Source organism: Aythya marila (assembly GCF_965140915.1).
Source record: "Aythya marila genome assembly, chromosome: 1".
In the NCBI taxonomy this organism is placed as follows: domain Eukaryota; kingdom Metazoa; phylum Chordata; class Aves; order Anseriformes; family Anatidae; genus Aythya; species Aythya marila.
Window position 1 is genome coordinate 93458575 of NC_139042.1, and position 23014 is coordinate 93481588.

At 41.2% G+C, this 23014-nt stretch overlaps 1 protein-coding gene across 1 annotated transcript in view; it reads left to right on the forward strand.

Moving 5' to 3' along the window:
* The window catches only part of DSCAM (DS cell adhesion molecule), a gene marked incomplete at both ends in the record, with an annotated part of 475148 nt that overhangs the window by 380185 nt on the left and 71949 nt on the right, over positions 1-23014 (forward strand). The window contains 4 exons of the mRNA XM_082772650.1: positions 580-820; positions 2501-2647; positions 5354-5509; positions 13206-13339. Coding sequence (XP_082628776.1) covers positions 580-820; positions 2501-2647; positions 5354-5509; positions 13206-13339 — 678 coding nt within the window. The remainder of the gene's footprint in view (positions 1-579; positions 821-2500; positions 2648-5353; positions 5510-13205; positions 13340-23014) is intronic.

Below are 23014 nucleotides of genomic sequence, written 5' to 3' on the forward strand. Positions count from 1 at the left end.
CCTTCAGCACTCATTATCTAATCATCTTTCCACACTACGCACTGAGTGAACAGAAGCATATTTCAAAGCACAGCATAAAAATCTCCTCATACTTCTAGCTGAATAAACTTATATGACTGCCTTCAACAAATCTATAAATGACTTACTAAAGACTTAGCAAGTGAGTGGTAGTGGCTTCTGACAAAAACAGAATTAGTTGTGAATTGTATGCTTGTAATGCAAATATACCCTTATCAACTCAACTTTGATTGATTCATCTAGTAGAAGAACAAAATATTTTAAATTTAAATTATAACTAAAAAATATTTTCTTATCAGATTTTTCTGTGTATGAACCATTTAATAGTCTTTCTTTTAACATAGGAACGCACTATGAAAACATCCTACATTTATATTTATATATCATTTTAAAATGTTTCTATGTCATATTCAGAGAGGATTTTTGAATTGTTACCTAGAAATAGACTTGCATTCAGTGAAAAAATAAAAGTTAACTTTGTGTGTATTTCAAAATTTTTAAGGGGGACAACTTGACTTTGGCAATACATATTTAACATGTAATTTTTCATATCCTTTTTAGGCTCCAAAGAAACACTTACAAAATGGAATTATCCGTGGATACCAGATAGGTTATCGGGAGTACAGTGCAGGAGGCAATTTCCAGTTCAACATCATCAGTATTGATACCACAGGGGACAGTGAAGTTTATACACTGAATAACCTGAAAAAATTCACCCAATATGGCATGGTAGTCCAGGCTTGTAACCGGGCTGGAATAGGACCTTCTTCTCAGGAAATCATCACCACAACTCTTGAGGATGGTAGGTCCTTGACAAACTGCTATTTTGAGTCACATTATTTATTTATTTATTTATTTATGCCTTATTACATTTGCTGTTGTGATTATTGTAGAGTGGATAGTAGAAAACCAGTCTTCATAAATGTTAGATATAGTAGACAGCTGGATGGTAAGAGGTTAGCCAATGAGCACGTACAATTCATATTGTAAGGGATGCAGAATATATTGAGGGAATATATTCCAGCGTGGATAATATTGACTAGCTTTCATTAAGAAGCTCATTGCTCTGATGTTGTCACATTTGCAATTTTGTGACCTCATTGTAGCTTCAAAGTGCACTTTGAGATACTAAGAAGTATAGCTCAGAAAGGTAAAGTGATACTGTTAATTTTGTAGACTTATTTTGTTTTCAAATTAGTCTGCTGTGAAAACAGGAGCTCTTGTATTACATCTTGTCAACCTAAAAAGGGAGAGGTGTTTTTCAAGGATATCCAAACTAATGAGAGAAAAATCATCATTTCAGACAAAATGTGAACTGTCTAATCTAAGGAACAATTTAGATTTATTTTTTTTTTAACTATGTAAAATGCACTCCTCAAACAACGAGAGGGAGTCCTCTAGTGGAAAAAGAGAATGATGCTATATGCAAAGAGAGACACAATATTTTAGAGAAGTATAACAGAAAACTCTACATATTCCTAAAAGATAGTGTAGGTCAGGTTTTCAGCTACTGTATATTAGTGTCAGTGTAATGAAGGCAGTGCCAGCTAGGAATCTGTCTTTTTATGTGTGGGAAATGGAGCAGCAGATATCTACTGCTCTTGAGAGCTATAGATTTTGAGGCATATACTTCATGGAAAGCTGGAGTTTTCCATTTACTCTGAACATGTCCAGGACTGGACAGATCACCACAAGGTATCAGAAGACAGTATACACATATACATATATTTTGTATTATGATGTGTAATATTTTTTGCTAGAATTTGAATTTTCTTCAGAATCTGGCATGCATATTTACTTTTTTTTTTTTTTTTTTTTTTTCTTTAATGTCCTCATTCAGTTTCAGGTCACTCTCAAAATTAAAGATGAGCTTTAAGCACCAAAACCTAAGACTGGAGTTATTGCTCTGATGTTAAGTGACCAAAAGGAAATGCCTTATATTTCACTGACTTTTTCCACTTTTTCTAAATGTCAGTGAAAATATTTTATGAACATTTTTCACAGTATTTTTTCTAGAAGTGGCCACTTTTCCCCTGCACTGGTTTTAGGAGATTAGAATTGTTCAGAAAGATGTCAATATGGACACAAAATTCCAAAAATAAGTTTAAATAGTTTACAGAATATATTCTGCATATTTCAGCTTTAGGATCCATTTCAACAGACATGACAAAGAAACTATTAAAAGACTAGTCAGCTAGTGGGAAAGAGTATATCAAAAGTAATTCCAGGGAAATCAGCTGCACTTGCAGAAACCTGGAGATTGTAGCAAGAATAAAGGCCTTGCATTTTTAACAGTGTGTAACTGCTAATTAAATACTGGGTGGAGGGATAGTAATCCAAACTGAAAGTGCAGCTGAAGGGGATTCTGCTGAGAACAATGAAGAGTGCTCTTTTATATAGATTTCTACTAAAAGGCATACATGAATGTGGTAAACATTGAGTTGTATTCATCAAATTAAAAATGATGAATATCTTCTTCCAGTACCCAGTTGCCCTCCTGGGAATGTGCAAGCCACTGCAACATCACCAGAAACAATTTCTATTTCTTGGTCAACACTGGCAAAAGAAACCCTAAATGGGATTCTGCAAGGATTCAGGGTTATCTACTGGGCCAATCTCTTGGATGGAGGTAAGAGAATTCAAACTGTCACTGAGTAACAAGTCATATATAGCATTTGTATCACTTATTCTCTGTTGTGAAGGCATTGTACTTACTTTTTTCTTTGGTTTAGAGAAAGCTTCATATACCCATGAAGGAAGCCACCTTCTGTAGAGCTTTAACATGGTAGGGGACATTGCAAAGTTGACAAGAGGGGTCTTTGAGGAAGGCTTTTACCATGAGGTTGCAACAGTCCAAAGTACCCAAAATGACTCAAGCAAATTTCATCACAGTTGCATAGCGCAGAAAGTGTCGCGTTAAGGGGTGTAGCTGATTAACCGTTACGGGCCCGGTCAGATTCAGGGTACTGAACCAGTCGGACATTCACCAAAAACACATTAACCGTCTGGGGGTCCGTTCAGACATTCACCATCAACGCATTAACGGCCTGGGGGTCCGTTCAGACATTCACCAAAAACGCATTAACCGTCTGGGGGTCTGTTCAGACATTCACCAAAAACGTATTAACCATCTGGGGGTCCGTTCGGACATTCACCAAAAATGCATTAACCGCCTGGGGGTCTGGTTAGATTCAGAACACTGAACTATCACGGATAACCACCCTCACCCTCGTTGCACTTAATGAGAGTTATCACAATGCAATCAAGTATGGTTTATTACAGCAACAGATAATCAGGTTCTTTTGGATTGCTGGCGATAGTGACTGTCTGCAAAAGCAAGCTAGTATGCATGAAATACACAGGTGTTATAGGTGTTACAGGTGTTATAGGTGTTGTAGGTGTTACAGATGTTACAGGTGTTATAGATGTTATAGATGTTATAGATGTTACAGGTGTTTATAGATGTTATAGATGTTACAGATGTTACAGGTGTTTACAGGTGTCACAGGTGTGCAGCCTAGAAATAAACGCGTTAAAAGGATTAAAGACTCTGTAGAGATTTATAAGCAAGTATTCAGATCTCACCCAAAGGCGTCCCAATGGGGGGGGAAGAGAGGCTCAGCCCGTCGACTGATCCCAGGAGTCAGGAGGTCCTAAGGATGTTGTCCTCGGGATGGTATCTCCCCTGACGGTGGTATCTTCCCTAACATCCCCTCTCTCTTGGGCCAATTTATATTATTTTCTATCTTTTAGGTGGAGCTTGAGTGGCTCTAGTCAAGCATATCTTAGTTATGATTGGTGTAAAGTTTTCCCGTCTCCGTTTAAAGTAATAGGCTCCGAGAAATTCAGAGCGCATGCTCAGTGAGGGGTGGTCGCACCTTGGAGGCGGGTAGCTTTTGGGATGGAGGTGTGTTTTGGTATTATAATGATATTATAATGAGCAAAAAGTACACTAGGGTACAGCATTTGTCAAAACATGACAGGTCTTTGGCTTAGGGTGGCAAAAAGTGCAGCTTTGTGCACAAGAACAATCGAGGCCCCACCTGGTTACAGAGCCTAGCCGTGGTGTCTCCACTCCACTCTACGCTCCGTGCTGTTCCTTAGAGCTAGCACACCAAGTTTCCCCAGCACGATAGCATCTAAGGTTGGGAGCCTAGGAAACACTCAGGTAATGCAGTTATGCCCTACCCTGAAAGCCTCTTCAATGCTGTACCTTTTCCTTAAAATGTGAATGTTAGTTTTATTTTCCTAGTTACTTCAGGCATTTACACCACAGAAAGTCTTTCCTAAAGAATGATAGAAAGCTAGAACACACTTGCCTAATCCCACATTGTATTTTAGCTTGCCTAGTTATCTGGCCTCTGTTGGTATGGCAAAGGTAACTTGGACCGGAAAAAATAACCCCAAGGCCTTTTGCTACTGCTGGTAATGCCAGTCCAAAATATTTGGGAATAAGCCACCAGATTCCTTTGTATATTTAAACATAAAGATAAAAAATATATTAGAAGCATACAAACAATGCAGACATGACTGACATAAAACTAAATTTTTTCAGTGATGCCTGCAGTATTTGGAACAGATCTTAAGTGAATATTATGAGTACACATCTAAGCTCCTACGTGATGTCTTAGAACATGATGAAAAAATATGATGTTCATGTAATGTCTTTTTGAGTTTTATTTTCTGTCCTAAATATGTTCCAAGCTTTTTTGCCGTATGGGTTGTAGTTCTTAGCCTGTTGCAAAAACAAATCATATGAAGTGCATAATCTTTCTGTGAATAAATCTGATTTTACTGTGCTTAAATCTATTGTTAGCCGGTATTACTGCCATCAAGTGCTTTGCAGAAGTACTTGATACATATTTTAAAACAGAGGCTTTTTTTTTGTTGTTGTTTCTTACAAGAAAAGTTATTTCTTAAAACTGGAAACACTATGAAAATAGCTGACTTTCTCATTTTTTTGCATTTGATAATATATAATATTTTAATATATAATAATTTAGCATATGCAATTTAATATATAATAATTCTGTAACAATTTATAGTAATCTCTTCTTGTTATCTGTTTTTTATAAAAAATCTTATAATTTGTAGAAATTTTCAGTTTTTTAAAAATATGAAAAATTTTGATACTGAAAACTGGATCTTCTTTGAACTGTAAGAAGTCAGAACACAAAGGAATTTATTTTAATTGAATATAATTCATTGCTATTTTGTAAAAATGAAACATTATGTCTCTGATATGATTTTCAGTCCCCAAGATTTTTACAGTAGGTACTGATAGCTGGGAAAAGGCTGACCTACCAAATAATTCAAATTCCTTTTTATTCTATAGAGCTAGGAGAAATAAAGAATGTCACCACCACACAGCCATCGCTGGAGCTTGATGGTCTGGAAAAATATACCAACTACAGCATACAGGTGTTGGCTTTCACACGAGCCGGAGATGGAGTGAGAAGCGAACAAATTTTCACCCGCACTAAAGAAGATGGTAAGGAGTAAAACACTTTCTATTCCCACTTCCACAAGATGCTTGCATGCCTCAGGCTTTCAAAATAATGCAAATATTGTATAGAAACAGCCAGAGTGATATTTCTGTCTGAAGGTTTTGAATTGGGAGTGTGTGGAGAGCAGTCTGCACCCACAACTTTTAAAACAATCTCAGTGTTTCCAAGACTCCAGTTCAAGTTAGCCAGAAGTTTGTAGATAATTCTAATGATGTGAACAGGTTTGTCTCTATTTTTGTCCTGAAATACTTTAGGATTTTATATGAGAGTTTTGAGAGTTTTTGAGTTGATTTATTCAAAATGATTGAAAATGGAGAAAGGTTGAAAGACTATTCTGGGACTTTCATGCATAACTTATATGCATCTAAGAAGACCTTCTTCAGTATAACAAAAATTTCCTCCAAACACCTCTTCTTTCAAAAGTAAAATGGAGGACAAAAATCTTCTGCCATTTTTCATAGACCAGATCATGGAAACTGTAAGTCCTAATGTTGAAAATTTATGAAATTCTTTACTGAAAAAAAAAAAAAAAAAAAGTTTCATAAGCTCTTTTCTATAACTTTAGGTATGGAAATACAGAAATCAGTTCAGGTTGTCTCAGTGGGATGCCACATACTAGGCTATTTCTCAAGGACCACAATTTCAAATTCAGGTTGTGAATTTGAAAGGCCCAATTTCAAATTGGGGTGGGGGAAGAGTGCCCAAATACTTCAGCAAAAACTTTAGAAAATCTGTGTGCTATTAGGTAAGAAGTTCTTGGCAGAACTAAACATTCACGCAGTCCTAGCAATGAAGTTACTTAACTAATATTGGATTGGAAAATTCTCCTGTGAATTATGAAATGTTTTTTTTAAGGAAATTAGTCAATAGATTTTTCATTGTTACTCATCCAGTTTACCGGTCATTCATGAACATATGAATATATTTTAGTTTTTTTTTAATTACTTTTAATAAGATCTACAGAAGCGCATAAGGGAGTAAATTCAGTGATTAACTGGTTGGTGAATGTTATGATTTTTTTCCAATAAAGTATTAAGGGATTCATTCTAAAATTTACTTTCATTGGAAAGCTGTAGATGTAGTTGTATCCAAGTAGTTGACACCGTCTCCCACAGCATTCTCCTCAAGAAACTGGCTGCCCTAGGCTTGGACTGGCGCACGCTTCATTGGGTTAGAAACTGGCTGGATAGCCGGGCCCAAAGAGTCGTGGTGAATGGAGCCAAGTCCAGCTGGAGGCCAGTCACTAGTGGCGTCCCCCAGGGCTCGGTGCTGGGGCCGGTCCTCTTTAATATCTTCATCGATGATCTGGACGAGGGCATCGAGTGCACCCTCAGTAAGTTCGCAGATGACACCAAGTTAGGTGCGTGTGTCGATCTGCTTGAGGGTAGGAAAGCTCTGCAGGAGGATCTGGATAGGCTGCACCGATGGGCTGAGGTCAACTGCATGAAGTTCAACAAGGCCAAGTGCCGGGTCCTGCACCTGGGGCGCAATAACCCCAAGCAGAGCTACAGGCTGGGAGAGGAATGGTTGGAGAGCTGCCAGGCAGAGAAGGACCTGGGAGTGATGGTGGATAGTCGGCTGAATATGAGCCAGCAGTGTGCTCAGGTGGCCAAAAAGGCCAACGGCATCCTGGCTTGTATCAGGAACAGTGTGACCAGCAGGGCTAGGGAGGTGATCGTCCCCCTGTACTCAGCTCTGGTGAGGCCGCACCTCGAGTACTGTGTTCAGTTTTGGGCCCCTCGCTACAAGAAGGACATCGAGTTCCTCGAGAGAGTCCAGAGAAGGGCGACGAAGCTGGTGAGGGGCCTGGAGAACAAGTCCTATGAGGAGCGGCTGAGGGAGCTGGGCTTGTTCAGCCTGGAGAAGAGGAGGCTCAGGGGCGACCTTATCGCTCTCTATGGGTACCTCAAGGGAGGCTGTAGCGAGGTGGGGGTTGGCCTGTTCTCCCACGTGCCTGGTGACAGGACGAGGGGGAATGGGCTTAAGTTGAGCCAGGGGAGTTTTAGGTTAGATGTTAGGAAGAACTTCTTCACTGAAAGGGTTGTGAGGCACTGGAACAGGCTGCCCAGGGAAGTGGTGGAGTCACCATCCCTGGAAGTCTTCAAAAGACGTTTAGATGTAGAGCTTAGGGAAATGGTTTAGTGGGGACTGTTAGCGTTAGGTCAGAGGTTGGACTCGATGATCTTGAGGTCTCTTCCAACCTAGAAAATTCTGTGATTCTGTGATTCAAGGGGTATAATACAAATCAGAATTGGACTTCTAAACATTTTTCTCACGTTATCACAATTTCCAATTGGAAGTGTTTCTGTGTCTATTGTTCCCTCTCCCTGTCACATACACCATTCCATCTCCACTGATCTGTCTCCAGTTCAAAATAGTTCTGAAGCACTTTTTCTGAAGTCCTCCCCACTCCCCCCCCTTTTTTTTTTTTCCACTTTTCTTAATCCTCTTCTGCCTAGTTTGCTTCTCCCTAATTCCAGGTGGCTCTTTTGCTCTCTCTCTTTCCAAGATCAGACAGATCCTGAGATCTGGGAGGCACATAGTCTCTGCCTGTGTTTGGCTGCTGTGCAACAGCTCATCTCTCATTTTTAATCCCTCTGGCAATGAAGCCAGTAGTTCAGCAGTAATTCACCCTGAGGCAGTGTGACTAACCTTTTCAAATGTTTTGTGATGTCTCACAGTAGTTCCACTCATCAAATCTTTTGTCCAGAAAAACTAAACTGAAAGGTGTTGCCAGAAAATGCAATGATTTCATGTTTTGCTTCAGCTTCACAATTTTTTAAGAGCAATAAAGGTCTAGTATGGAAAATGCATAAAGGGCTGCCATTAAAAATATGGTCAAGCCCAAATCCCACATCTAAACATCCTTTAGGCTATGGAAGCTAAATGGGAAAAGAGCACTCATATTGCCAAAGTATACATGTATGCATCTAACAGGTGCCTCAGTCCTCAGGAAGAGCAGGCATTTCTTCTGTAATCTTCAGTGAAAAAAAGAGGCTCCTGTGGAGGATTATTCAATAGGCCTAATTTCAGTCCATCTAAAAGATCCTGCTCTAAAGTTAGTTTTGAGTAGCCTCTCATAATGAGGAATATAAGTAACTGAAATCTTAACACAGCTTAGATATGGAAACCTTGTAGTTCTGCTCCCAGACCTTTTCTAGTTAAAAGTATGACACAAAATATTCTACCCTCCTCTAATAAAAGTTTGTTAATCTGAGTCATTTTTGAGTAGTTTCCAAGCCCTCTGCATCATTATTACTATGAGGCCATCTCACACCATTGATTTCTTTTCTTTTTTTCGTTTCCTTTAGATTAGGGGAAACTTTTCATTGTAAAATCAATGGTGCAGCATGTTCCCTCACCACTGTTGAAAGGCAGATCATAAACTCCTGTTACTTCCCTGCTGGTGTTCAGCTTAGAATCATCAGCCCAAAATTTCTTTAGCAGGCCCAAAATCTCCAATGTGGCAAAATAAGCATGTCCCAGGGAATAAAGCAGTCGGTCTGGGTAAAATGAATTTAATGCTTCAATTTTGTATAACATTTGATACTGATTTTAGACACCAGAGGTCAGAGACCACTGCTGATCAGCTTACAAAATGGGAATAGTTGTAGCAAATAGCAGGAAAGGAGTTTTCTTCTAAATGTGATCATGTTTGGACTTTTTTTTTTTTTTTTTAATCCCCATTAACCTTCTGAAAAAGAAACTGCTTTTCTAGAAGTCCCTTTTGGCAGAAAAATAAGTGAAACAGAAATGTCCAACTTTTAGGAACTGATTGTGGTTTTGTCACTTTGCACAGAGTTTCTAATAAGCTGGTTCTCTTCTTCATCTGAGAACTTATTTTACTAAATCATTGAAAATTTACATAGTTCATCAAATTTTCTTCCTCTCAGTGTTCAAAGTATGGTCTCAAAAGCTACCTCACTTGGTAGCGATGAGGATGACAAATTCCTTCTGGTTCTGCACTGCGAATGAAATATTGTGAAGTTGTAATTGAGCTTCACATACAAGCCGGACACATCAGCCAACAGCTTGGCTGGCAGGAGCACATATGAATTTGTACAGAAGGGAGCATTGGAGGACATGGCCTCCAGAACCCCATCCCAAGGAAAGCTTCCTGCAATTGGCAATTTTTCCTGGCACAGTTGCTTCTGATTTAGTGCCTGGTAGAGGTTTGTGTGATGCAGGAGGATGCATGTTTCTTTTTTACATTGGTTTCTTTTCAGAGGTTGCATATCATATCTATATGTTTTATTTTCAGAGGTCTCTGACTTTATTTTATTGACTAACAAAAGAAAGTACAAAACAATAAGTGATCCCCTTGTCAACTGGCAGAATTTGATAGGAATGGTCTAATTGATAGAGGCCAGTTAAAAGGGAATGAGGGATGGACAGCATCTGTGAATGTATTTTAGCTAACATACATCTAAATTGCAGATGGAATATTTATATGAACATAGACACCACTGGAAAATGTTGGGATTTTATTTTGTTTTGTTTTTCATAAATGTAACATTGCATAGGATGGTCTTGTGTAGTTTGGTTTTCTGATATATTGGTGATATCACTCTTAGAAGCACAGCACTTAGTGCAGTTGCCTCCCTGCTGTGCAGTACTGTGAAGAAAAATGGTGATAATCTCACTGCTTATGGAAAGGGGAATGAGAAAGTTCCTGGAGCTCCTCCCCATTATCCCACACATCTAAATACACTGTTCCCTGGACTAGTCGTATCAGTATAATTGCTTTTCTCTGTGTTTGCATTTCAGTTGCAGTGTTAAGAATACAAAGTGTTCTCCTCCACTTGAAAGCTGTATGCTATTTCTGTGTCTCTCAAAACCTTGTTAGCTGGAGAATGAGAATTTAAAATCCTTGATCTTAAATTTGCCAAATCTGCTATGGAAGAAGGAAAAGTCAGCTAAAAGAAGTTCTCAGTGCTCAGCCCAGTTTTTTCTCCATCTTCTTATCACTGTTTTACCCCTGGTGACCAAAGAAAAAAGAATCTCGTATAGAATACATTTAGCTTGTCTTTTTCAGGATCTGTGGGAATTAGTATTCTAAATAAAGACTCTGTAGAGCTCAGTGAGACAGCCCAGGTGTCTTACTACTGGGGTCTCAGTATGGCTGAGCAAAGCTACAGGGTGCAATGAGAGAAAATGTTTTGTTAGCATAGAAAGATGTTTCTTTTCTCACCAAGGAAAGGTAGGCATCACATTCCCCCAGCACAACTTCTTCAGATTTGAAAGGAAACCATGTTTAGTAACAAATGTTTCAGCTAGTGCTGCGTTAGCTCATAATAATCTTGTTTAGGTCAAGGGAATGACGATGAACAATGACTTTACCCTCTGGACTGAGGACAGAGGTGGTCTGTAAGACATCAAATGAAAGCCTGCAGAATTCTTGCCAATGAAATATAAATGCTTCCTCACATGCTTTCATTTCCACGTGTGCAACATAGCAAACATAAGTACTGCAACAAAAAGAGTAATAAAGGAATATTTGGAATAATTTTGGCAGCTACCAAAACTGTTACCCAATTCCATTCCCTGCACCGGAAAGGTGGAAAGGGTCCTCAGATTAGAAAGGGTTCAGAAATTTGACTATATGACTACTTGAGTTCTTTCTAGCCTCCCTTTCTGCTAGTCTCTATACCAAACAGAAATACTGTCCAATGACAAGTAATACCTTCCACATGTGTCCATTGACTGGAAAATGCTAGATGAATACTGAGTTAATCCCTCAACAGCTGACAGCCACAACCAATTACCATCAGAACCTGTCCCTATAGATCACACCCTAATTTAACAATAAATTACTTTAACCTCATACATCTATTTGCAGTGATTTCCAGAAAACATTACTAACCGTAAAGAAATCCTCCAGTGGGTTAAGTAATTACCCTGGAGAGCTAGCTTTCACTCTTCAGCAGCAGGAGCAAATAGCATTTCTAATGAACTGGGTATAAATAACAAGTTGAATGCTGTCAAGCATCAATATTTACTCTGCATTGGATAGAACTGCTAACTGAATTAGCCCCTTTGCAGCAAGGGGCTGGGTTTGCATGCAATTATAATCATGACATTCTCAGTTGATGCTTTATTAGCTGTCTCAACACATTATAAATAGAAAATGCATATTCAGAAATGTTGCACTGAGTAGTGCTTATCCATCAGTTTTCTTGCATCTTCCACTAGTACCTGTGCAGACATAAATTTGAAGGTTTCTTTATATGATTTTTACAATCTGAAATAGTTAGCTACATAGCTAAGCAAAGTTAGGTCCCAGACAGTCTGACTTCTTTTTATAAGCAAATTTTTGTACCAGCATAATATCTATTTATTTAAATGAGGTAGAACAAAGATTAAGGACCACCTATAAAGATGAGCTTGCTGGAGAAGGTTTTGTCTATCTGTAGTACACAGACAATGTTCTTAGTTAATGTAGAGAAAGTTGATCGAGCTCTGGAATTGTTATTTTACCAGAAAATCTAATGTTCTGCTTGTTTTATTTGAAATTTAACAAAAATATGAAATTCCTCATGACCCAAAATGTCTGCAAGAAGAGAATCCATCAAAATGTTTAATTTTGTCTTTAATACCACATGTAATAATTTTCATACAGCATATCTATTTTAATAATTTACCATAAATATTCTGCACATGCAGTATTAAAATATCTTCCAAATTGTTATGATTGTAAATCTATTTTAAAGTATTCTCCTCTCAGTCTTTATTTATTTTTTCCAGGAAACTTTATTTTACCCTTCCCACTTGGTTTAAGTACAAGCTTATATGTACATGTAACTTCATGGGTATTCTAGCATGCAGTTTTGTTCACATACAGGAGCAACTGCAAAGTTAGATAAGACTATACAGCATAACATAAGCTTGAAAAATAAACAATGCTCATGAATTTAAAGTCCTTCTCAAAGTGCAAGTGTGCAAAGAGTTAGGATTATGTACCAAGAATTTAACATTTCCTAGGTTAAGTATTTTCCAGTTTCAGAGAGAGTTGTTTTTCTTTTTGTCAGTTTTCAATAGCTTATAAAGATAGCTAGTACTAATAGCAAAATAAATATGTGCTCACATACTGCAGTGTTAGATACAGGTCTGAGCTGTTGAGGGCAAGGCTAGAGGAAGGAGACTGTGAGGCCATATGGCTGCTCGCACATTATGCTACTGGGTGTACCTGGGTCACATCAGGCAGTGCTAATTGCACAGGAATACAGCTCGTTTGCTCTCCACTTCATTAAATTCACAGCTCTACTGTGTATAGCCATTAAGCTGTTCACATGCCTATTATTTATACGGCATATAATCATTTGGCATGAGTCATGCCTTCAAAATTGAGCTAACATTTCCAGTATTATGTTGTTTGGCAATTTTCACTGGCCAGAGCTGATGCAGTTTCATGTATTCAAGATGGGGGTGATGCTACACAGAAGTTTATCTGTCAGTGGCAACTTCTTCTTTGGGGCTCTCTAAAGCAGAGGCTTTCCGCTCCCTCTAAAGGAGAGGCTTTCTCCTCCTACAGATAGGGGAATAACCCTTCAAACCCTCTCCTCCAGCATGGGCAGTGTGGAGGCTGCTTCTTAGTGCAGGGTATCCCCCTCAATCCAGAGGTGCAGGGTTACCAAAGCAGCATGCTTCTCTGGCCCTCTCTAACACAGCTTTTTTCTCCAGTTCCAGGTCCTCCTGCTGGCGTTAAAGCAGCTGCATCTTCAGCTTCCACCGTCTTTGTGTCCTGGCTCCCTCCCCTCAAGCTCAATGGCATCATCCGGAAATACACCGTATTCTGCTCACATCCCTATCCCACAGTAAGTCCCACAGCACAGCAACTGAAAGGAAGCACAGATTTGCAGAGCTAAAACTGTATTTGCAGATGTTCAGTGCTTGATATTTTCCTTGTCACTTACTTTCTTGCCATTTGTTTTTGTTGATTTTGGTGGTGCTTTTTTGTTTTGTGTTGTTTGTTGTTGTTGTTTTCTCTAAGAGTAAAGGGGGATCCTGGGGCTAAGAAGTTAGTTTATTTTTTCCCACCTATCAAACTTTTACAGTACTTAAAATATATTGCAGAGTTCTGACTTACAAAATGTTTCCTAAACAGGATCAGCTGCAAGATTTGTAGAGCTCTGTTATATCTGGCAACATGTATTTATGTTCCTAATTGCTGAATTGGATTTGTGTTTTCATCTTACTTTCATACCTTTTTGGCCTGGGTATTCATGCGTGAAGGAGCATAATGACTTATGAACAAACATATTTGCTTGTGAATAAGCTTATTTGTGGCAGCAGTATTTGCTCATTCTAGGTTTACACACTTACTCCCTGAGAATGCAATGAGAAAAATTGAATCGATTATCAGGCATCTTTTTCTCTGAATCACAAAAGAATCTAGCTATCATCAAACACAAGGGTCAACCATTCTTTTTAAAGAGCAATGCATATTTATTTTAATACGCTTTGACAAATAATGTATTTAAGCTTTATCCAAGGTTTTGATTCAGCTTTTAAGTAGGGGTTGCCATCAAATGTGGTTTGATGCAAGTTGGAAAATGTAATCTTAGTTTAATAGACAATAAAGGTATTGTTCCACTGCTAGTAAGAGTTTGACAGGAAACTTCCAGTTGTGCCTCAGGATTGTTTTCAAAGCTTGCTGAAACAGTAGAAGGCCTGACATATGTCTGCATGGCACCTTGCAAGCAGACACAGCCTCACGCAGCCCACTCTTCTACCAAGTGAACTAATTCTGCAAGTACTCAAGGAGGGATGGAACGAAAACAACATGTGAACTGATGGCTAAGCTCAAACTCAGACATTCTGCTGTAAACAACATTTATTGGTCATTTATTAGGCTCAGGACTTGAGATCATTGCTTTACGTATGATTTGGGAGTGCTGATTCCTAACTCTATTAATTTAATAATTGTAACTGTGCAAAACAAAATGTCTTGACTGTATGGTTAAAGTGCAAACTGACCAGAGATTTTTCTATCGTGGCTCATACGTTTCTATGGTGTGCAGTCAGTTAAAGAGGTCACATTTTACAGAACTGGACCTTGCTTTTACGGCTTTCATCAGAGTGGAAAGTAAATGCTTCACCAGTGGTTGGAAGGAACGCCAGATGGTGCTGCTGGCTTTTGTTAGCTACTTAACCACACAGAAAGCTGCAGTGTTTCTTTTTTTTTTTTTTTTTTTTTTTTCTTTTTTTTTTTTTTTATAGTAAATTTACATCATCAGGAAAATAAACTTCCTAGCTTCACATTTGCTCTCCAATTTGCTGCTTTTTCATCTACAGAACTACCTTTTCATGACTACTTATTGTATGGGTATATTTTGGAGTACCTCAGAACAAAATGTGATAGATGATGACAGGAACACTTACATTTTTTGCTTGACCTGTACTGAATTCTACTTGTATATTTTTGTGATGTATATTATAGGGTGATGAGAGGTTGTCATTGTATTCCATAGCCCACAGTAGAAGCACTTGGAGATGTTTGCAGTTTTTATTAATTACTGGTATACACTTACATAGTTATCCTACTGCTACCTGTGTGCTTGAAGGGGTGTGTGTGCATTTATATCTGTGAAGACAGTCCCTGTACTATTTCTTAGTAGTGTTTCACAGATCAGCATGAAGGGAGGCTTTACAGAGCTGGTCTGTATCAGTCCTGTGTCATGAGCAATGCAGTGATCATACTCAGTTATCTGTTTCCAGAAGCCAGGTTGCACTTATCTTTAAGTGCAAGACTGCAGGACACATTTAACATAGGACCCCTCACCCACAATTTTATTTCTAACAAAATGCTTTGTTATCTTTAATCCATAAAAGGATTGTTAAATAAAAAAATATATATATATTTTAGTAGAGTTACTTTATGAGCTAGTTTTACAGTCGAACAAGTGTGCTGCAGAGGTGCTTGCGTGCCAGCACTCCTGTGCAAGTGTGGTCTATGTATCCCAAGGAAGTTCTTGTATTCACTGTTCATAGAGACAAGCAGCTGACTGAGAAAATGGTCTTAAATTAAGTTGGGGAGGGGAATAAACAGAAGACCTATTTCCTCATCAATTCTCCTGCCACCATAGATTTTAAATGTTGTAGTTGGAGACATGGAGCTATATAAAATTCCTGAACAGACTTCTTCCCTCAGTCAAAGCCTTAGTAGCAAGATAACTTTGCTAAATATCTGCCATTTAAATAGCAGCACTGGTGAAGTGAAAGAGAAAAGAGCAATGGTAAATGAAAACTTATGGGGAAGTTATCATCTTTGCAGATTAAATTTTACAAACAGTATGTGGCTGCTGAGAACAAGTCAGTACAGTACACTTCAGACAATGTTCTTTGGCTAACAAAATTGTCAAATTTCTTTATTATAAAAATGTTCCTGTGGCACTTATGTCACCATAAGGAAAACAAATTAACTCTGTTGGTGATATTGTGCACATTTTTACTACAAAGTACAACCCTTATGAACTTGAGATACTCTAAGATGAAGATTTGCTGTCTCCTGCACAGTTCAGTTTGCTTTGCAAGGGTAGAAGCTAATAAGACTTTTGCTGCCCCTGTTTAACTATTTTGAATCTCAAGGACAATATCTGCCTAGGATGGTTCAAGCAAGTAAGACTGTGTGGAAAAATAAAAATTATTCTCCACTACAGTCTATTCTGTAGGAAAGATAAAGGGCAAACAAGGATCCAATGTTACCCTGTTTATATGTGTTGCCTATATTATTATATAGACATTATTACATGTATGTAATAATGTATTACATGTATTTACACAACAGGTTTGAGGCCCTAGAGATTGAGAGGCCAGTGCGTGAGGAAGAAGTAGCAAGTGTTCCCAGGAGGATGCCTAGGGCGAGGAGGTTGACTCCACGCCTCAGGACTGACTCCACCAGGAAAGACAGGAGGGTTATTGTTGTTGGAGACTCGATTCTTAGGGGAACAGAGGGCCCTATTTGTCGGCCTGACCCTACCCGTAGGGAAGTCTGCTGTCTCCCTGGGGCCAGGGTCAGGGACGTTGCCAGGAAGCTTCCCAACCTGGTACGCCCCTCTGACTATTACCCTCTTTTGATAGTCCAGGCGGGCAGTGACAACATCGAAGAGAGAAGCCTGAAGGCTATCAAAAGAGACTTTAGGGGACTGGGTCGGTTAGTGGATGGAGCGGGAGTGCAGGTGGTGTTTTCATCCATCCCTACGGTGGCAGGGAGGGGTTCAGAGAGGACACGGAAAGCCCACCTGTTAAACACGTGGCTCCGGGGCTGGTGCCAACGCAGAAATCTTGGTTTTTTTGATCATGGGGCACTTTACTCAGCACCTGGCCTGATGGCCGCAGACGGGTCCCTATCTTTTAGGGGAAAAAGGATCCTGGGCCAGGAGCTGGCAGGGCTCATTGAGAGGGCTTTAAACTAGGTAGGAAGGGGGATGGGGCTGAAGCTAGGATTGTTGGGGCTGTGCCAGGGGGAACGATGGCAAGGCCGAAGGATAAGGCAATGGCCCAGCTGAAGTGCATCTACACCAATGCACGCAGCATGGGTAACAAACAGGAGGAGCTGGAAGCCATCGTGCGGCAGGCAGGCTACAACTTGGTTGCCATCACGGAGACGTGGTGGGACCAGTCTCATGACTGGAGTGCTGCAATGCCTGGCTATAAGCTCCATAGAAGGGACAGGCAGCACAGAAGGGATGGTGGGGTGGCTCTCTATATTAGAGAGTCTTTCGAGGTTGTAGAACTCGAGACTGGGAACGACAAGGTCGAGTCCCTTTGGGTTAGGATCGGCAGGGACAACAAGGCTAGTGTCCTGGTCGGGGTCTGCTATAGACCGCCGAACCAGGATGAGGAGATGGATGAGGAACTCTACAGGCAGCTGACAGAAGTTGCAAAATCATCAGCTCTTGTACTCGTGGGGGACTTCAACTTCCCTGACATATCCTGGAAGCACAACACAGCCCTGAGAAAGCAGTCTAGGAGGTTTCTGGAGAGCGTGGAAGATAGCTTCCTGACGCAGCTGGTTAGTGAGCCTACCAGGGGTGGTGCCCCGCTAGACCTTCTCTTCACAAACAGAGAAGGACTGGTGGAGGATGTGATTGTCGGGAGCTGTCTTGGGCAGAGTGACCACGCAATGGTGGAGTTCACTATTCTTGGCGAGGCCAGGGAGGGGACCAGTAAAACCGCTGTATTGGACTTTTGGAGGGCTGACTTTGAGCTGCTCAGGACACTGGTTGGTGGAGTCCCTTGGGAGGCGGTTCTGAAGGGCAGAGGGGTCCAGGAAGGCTGGGCACTCTTCAAGAGGGAAATCTTAATGGCGCAGGAACGGTCTGTCCCCAAGTGCCCAAAGATGAGCTGGCGGGGAAGAAGACCGGCCTGGCTCAACAGAGAATTGTGGCTTGATCTTAGGAGAAAAAAGAGGGTTTATAAGCTTTGGAAAAGTGGGCAGGCCACTAGGGAGGACTTTAAGGATGTAGCGAGGCTGTGCAGGGACAAAATTAGGAAGGCCAAAGCTCATCTGGAGCTCAATCTGGCTACTGCCATTAAAGATAACAAAAAACGTTTCTATAAATACATCAACACAAAAAGGAGGACTAAGGAGAATCTCCATCCTTTACTGGATGAGGGGGGAAACTTAGTTACAAGAGATGAGGAAAAGGCGGAGGTGCTCAATGCCTTCTTTGCCTCAGTCTTTAGCGGCAATACCGGTTGTTCTCTGGATACTCAGTACCCTGAGCTGGTGGAAGGGGATGGGGAGCAGGATGTGGCCCTCACTATCCATGAAGAACTGGTTGGTGACCTGCTACGGCACTTGGATGTGCACAAGTCGATGGGGCCGGATGGGATCCACCCAAGGGTACTGAGAGAACTGGCAGAGGAGCTGGCCAAGCCCCTATCCGTCATTTATCAGCAGTCCTGGCTATCGGGGGAGGTCCCAGTTGACTGGCGGCTAGCAAACGTGACGCCCATCTACAAGAAGGGCCGGAGGGCAGAACCGGGAAATTACAGGCCTGTCAGTTTGACCTCAGTGCCTGGGAAGCTCATGGAGCAGATCCTCCTGAGAGTCATCATGCAGCACTTGCAGGGCAAGCAGGCGATCAGGCCCAGTCAGCATGGGTTTATGAAAGGCAGGTCCTGCTTGACAAACCTGATCTCCTTCTATGACAAAGTGACGCGCTGGGTGGATGAGGGAAAGGCTGTGGATGTGGTCTACCTTGACTTCAGCAAGGCTTTTGACACCGTCTCCCACAGCATTCTCCTCAAGAAACTGGCTGCCCTAGGCTTGGACTGGCGCACGCTTCATTGGGTTAGAAACTGGCTGGATAGCCGGGCCCAAAGAGTCGTGGTGAATGGAGCCAAGTCCAGTTGGAGGCCAGTCACTAGTGGCGTCTCCCAGGGCTCGGTGCTGGGGCCGGTCCTCTTTAATATCTTCATCGATGATCTGGACGAGGGCATCGAGTGCACCCTCAGTAAGTTTGCAGATGACACCAAGCTATGCGCATGTGTCGATCTGCTTGAGGGTAGGAAAGCTCTGCAGGAGGATCTGGATAGGCTGCACCGATGGGCTGAGGTCAACTGCATGAAGTTCAACAAGGCCAAGTGCCGGGTCCTGCACCTGGGGCGCAATAACCCCAAGCAGAGCTACAGGCTGGGAGAGGAATGGTTGGAGAGCTGCCAGGCAGAGAAGGACCTGGGAGTGATGGTGGATAGTCGGCTGAATATGAGCCAGCAGTGTGCTCAGGTGGCCAAGAAGGCCAACGGCATCCTGGCTTGTATCAGGAACAGTGTGACCAGCAGGGCTAGGGAGGTGATTGTCCCCCTGTACTCAGCTCTGGTGAGGCCGCACCTCTAGTACTGTGTTCAGTTTTGGGCCCCTCGCTACAAGAAGGACATCGAGGTGCTTGAGTGGGTGCAGAGAAGGGCGACGAAGCTGGTGAGGGGCCTGGAGAACAAGTCCTACGAGGAGCGGCTGAGGGAGCTGGGCTTGTTCAGCCTGGAGAAGAGGAGGCTCAGGGGCGACCTTATCGCTCTCTATAGGTACCTCAAGGGAGGCTGTAATGAGGTGGGGGTTGGCCTGTTCTCCCACGTGCCTGGTGACAGGACGAGGGGGAATGGGCTTAAGTTGAGCCAGGGGAGTTTTAGGTTAGATGTTAGGAAGAACTTCTTCACTGAAAGGGTTGTGAGGCATTGGAACAGGCTGCCCAGGGAAGTGGTGGAGTCACCATCCCTGGAAGTCTTTAAAAGACGTTTAGATGTAGAGCTTAGGGATATGGTTTAGTGGGGACTGCTAGCGTTAGGTCAGAGGTTGGACTCGATGATCTTGAGGTCTCTTCCAACCTAGAAAATTCTGTGATTCTGTGATTCTATGTACAACTTTCTCTTTTTTATTCTGCAAATACAGAAAAAATACAGAGCTATGAGTACTGATGTATTTACATACAAGCTGTCAGCTGGCCCTAAGTGCTAATTGAGTTAGATTGCTCTTTCTCAGCCTGGAAAATTGCAGTCTAAGGTAAGTTAAAAAGCAACATGGAAAGAAACGTGGCATGTGCTGAAGGTAGAAGAACAAAGGCTCACTGCTGCAGGAAGAGCTGGGAAAGCATTGCGACAGATACAGAAAGCAGGGAAAGGTTAAGACATGAGTAAATATAGATCAGCTATATAATTATATAATTAGAGTGTCAACAACCACTATGGCATCACTCAGTAAGATATACACCTTAAAATCTATTTTACTGCCTTGATTAGAAAAATGCTGTTGTTTTTGTGGTTGGGATTTTGCTTTTTTTTTGTTTCTTTTTGTTTGGGGAGGGGGGTCGTTAGACAAGCAGTTATTCGTTCATCAGCTGTTCAGTCATAGGATCAGACGTGTTAAATGGGCTTATCCTGGTGGTTCTGATGAAGCAGGTCATTAAACTGTGCATTGGTCTTCTGCTCCCTCTATGTGATGCCTAGAGATTAATGGAAAGGAGTCATGTAAGTAGAACTGTGCTATAAAAAGACAATAAAGGGAGACTGCTTTCCTTCTCAGTGATTTTCCTTTTCAGGATACTGTCAGTTGGTTCTTGTCTTCATTCCACTCATATTAAGATATGGAATAAGATGACCTTGCTATCACTCTCTGATTTCCTGGTAGTGAAAGCTAAAAGCAGAACTTGTTTAGACAACTGTGCATATAAAGTGTCCTGATGTGAAAGACATACAATTCTGCCAATGGCCTAAAATGCCATACTTGTTTTACTGGAATCTTTCCCACTGTATAACTGAGGAGACATCTTGGTGGCATTCTTATGTGCAAGTCTGAAAAAAAGAAATACATTATCTCTCTTGGTGTTTGTTTTCAGTTATTATATATGTATGTTGCATGGATCTGGACTGCCATTTTTAATCTTTTATAGAATAATAGGAAAATTTAGATTGGAAGGTACTTCTGGATTTCACCTCGTCACCCTTCTGAAAGCGAGTTTAATCACATCAGATTGCTCAGACCATTTCCCATGTCAAAAATGGTTTCCAACCCTGCAGCTTCATGAAGAGCATGGCTCCGTCTTCTGTGTGTCATCTGATCAAGTATCTGTAGGCAGCAATAAAGTCTCTCCTGAGCCTTGCCTTCTTAAGGCTGACAGACCCAGATAGCTCAGCCTGTCCTGGTATCTATGTCCTGCACTCCAGCCTCCTGAATATTGCCTGGCAACCCTGTTCTGTACTTGCTACAGTATGTACATGTCATTTTTTTCCTGGAGAGCCCAAGATTGGACACAGTACGTAGATGCAGTCTCACAAGTGAAGAGTGGAGGGGAAGAATCACCTCCCTGGATCAGCTGGCCTATACCATTAGGAATGAAGAGCTGCTAACACCAGGCCTGTTTGTCTGCAGAGCTGCCTCTTGGACATTTGGCCACCAGGTAGTATTGGTTCATGGAGTTATTCCATCCATGATTCAGGTCTTTGTATTTGATTTCTGAACTTCATGAGTCTCTGGTCAGCCTGTCTAGGTTGCTCTGAACAACAGCCCTGTTCTCCAGCATATAAAATATTCCCCCCAGTTTTGAGTCATTCACTTACTTGCTGAGAGTGTACTCTATTCTGTCACTAATGAAAACATTAAACAGTATTGGTCCCAAAAAACGATCCCTGAGGGATGCAACTAATTACTGTCCTGTACCTGAACTTCATACCTCTGATCCCAGGAATGTGGACAATTTTCAGCTTTATTGTCTGCTACTCTATCTGGTATTTCACCAATCTGGTGACAAGGAGGCTGCAGGAGACTGGGTCAAAGACCTTGCTAAAGCCAGGGTACACAACATCCAATGCCCCTTGTTCACAGTGCAATTCACCTTATCATAGAACACAATCGGGTTTGTTAGGTGTGATTTGCCCTTGGTAAATCCAGATCAGTTGTTCCTTCCTCTCCTTCATGTGTTTAAAAATGGGTTCTAGTGGGATTTTCTCAATAACTTTATCAGGTTATTGAGACTAGGCTGACCAGCCTGTAGTTATCTGGATACTTTTTCTTGCACTTCTTGAAGATGAATATGGCATTTACCTTTTCCTAGTCTTCAGAAACTTCCTCTGATTGCCATGGCCTTTCAAATACAACCAATGTTAGCTTCACAATGGCATCTGCCACCTCCTTTATCACCTTCAGATACATCCCATTTGGTGCTATGGGTTTCTCTATGTCTAATTAAGTGATTCTTAAATGCTTTCTAACTCAATCTCCCTCTACTGTGAGTGCAGCTTCACTCCCACATACTGTCTGAGGAGATTCAGTGATCTGGAGACCTGAGTGTAAACTTTACCATTTAAAACTGGCAAACCTCACTGAGCAGTGAGTGTGTCTAAACTCTTCCTAGACTTCATCATGCTGGTTAATTACTTAAAGAATCCTTTTTTTGTTGTTGTTGCACTTCATCTGCCTTGGTTATTTCATCTCCATCTGAGCTTTTGCTTTTCTAACCTTATCCCTACGAATATGGTGTGTTTGTCTTCCTCCCAAGCAGCCTGCCCCTGCTTTCACCGTCTGTGTAACTCATGTTACTCATGTTTGAGCTCAGTTGAGATCTATGGCCTTCTGCCAAACTTTCTCAATTTCTCATATGTTACAGAAGACCGTTCTTGCATTCTGAGGATTGTCCTTGAAGACCAGCCAGCTGTCCTGAGCCCCTTTACCCTCCAGGACAGTTTCCCATGAGATCACTTCTCTGAGGATCTTAAACTCTATCCTCCTCATCACCTCAGCCAACGCTGTCATAAACCTTCACATTTTCAGCCAGTTCTTCCTTGTTTGTAGGCAACAGATCCAACAGAGCATATCCACTAGTCAGTTTACAGATCACGTGCAAAAAGAAATGGTCTTATAACACTAGCAATCTCCTGGTTTGCTTGTTTCCAATCATATTACCCATCCAGCAGTTTCCACTATGGTTAAAGTCACTTACAACTGCCAAGGCATGTGCTTGTGGGGCTTTGTTCAGCTGCTTAAAGAAGGCCTG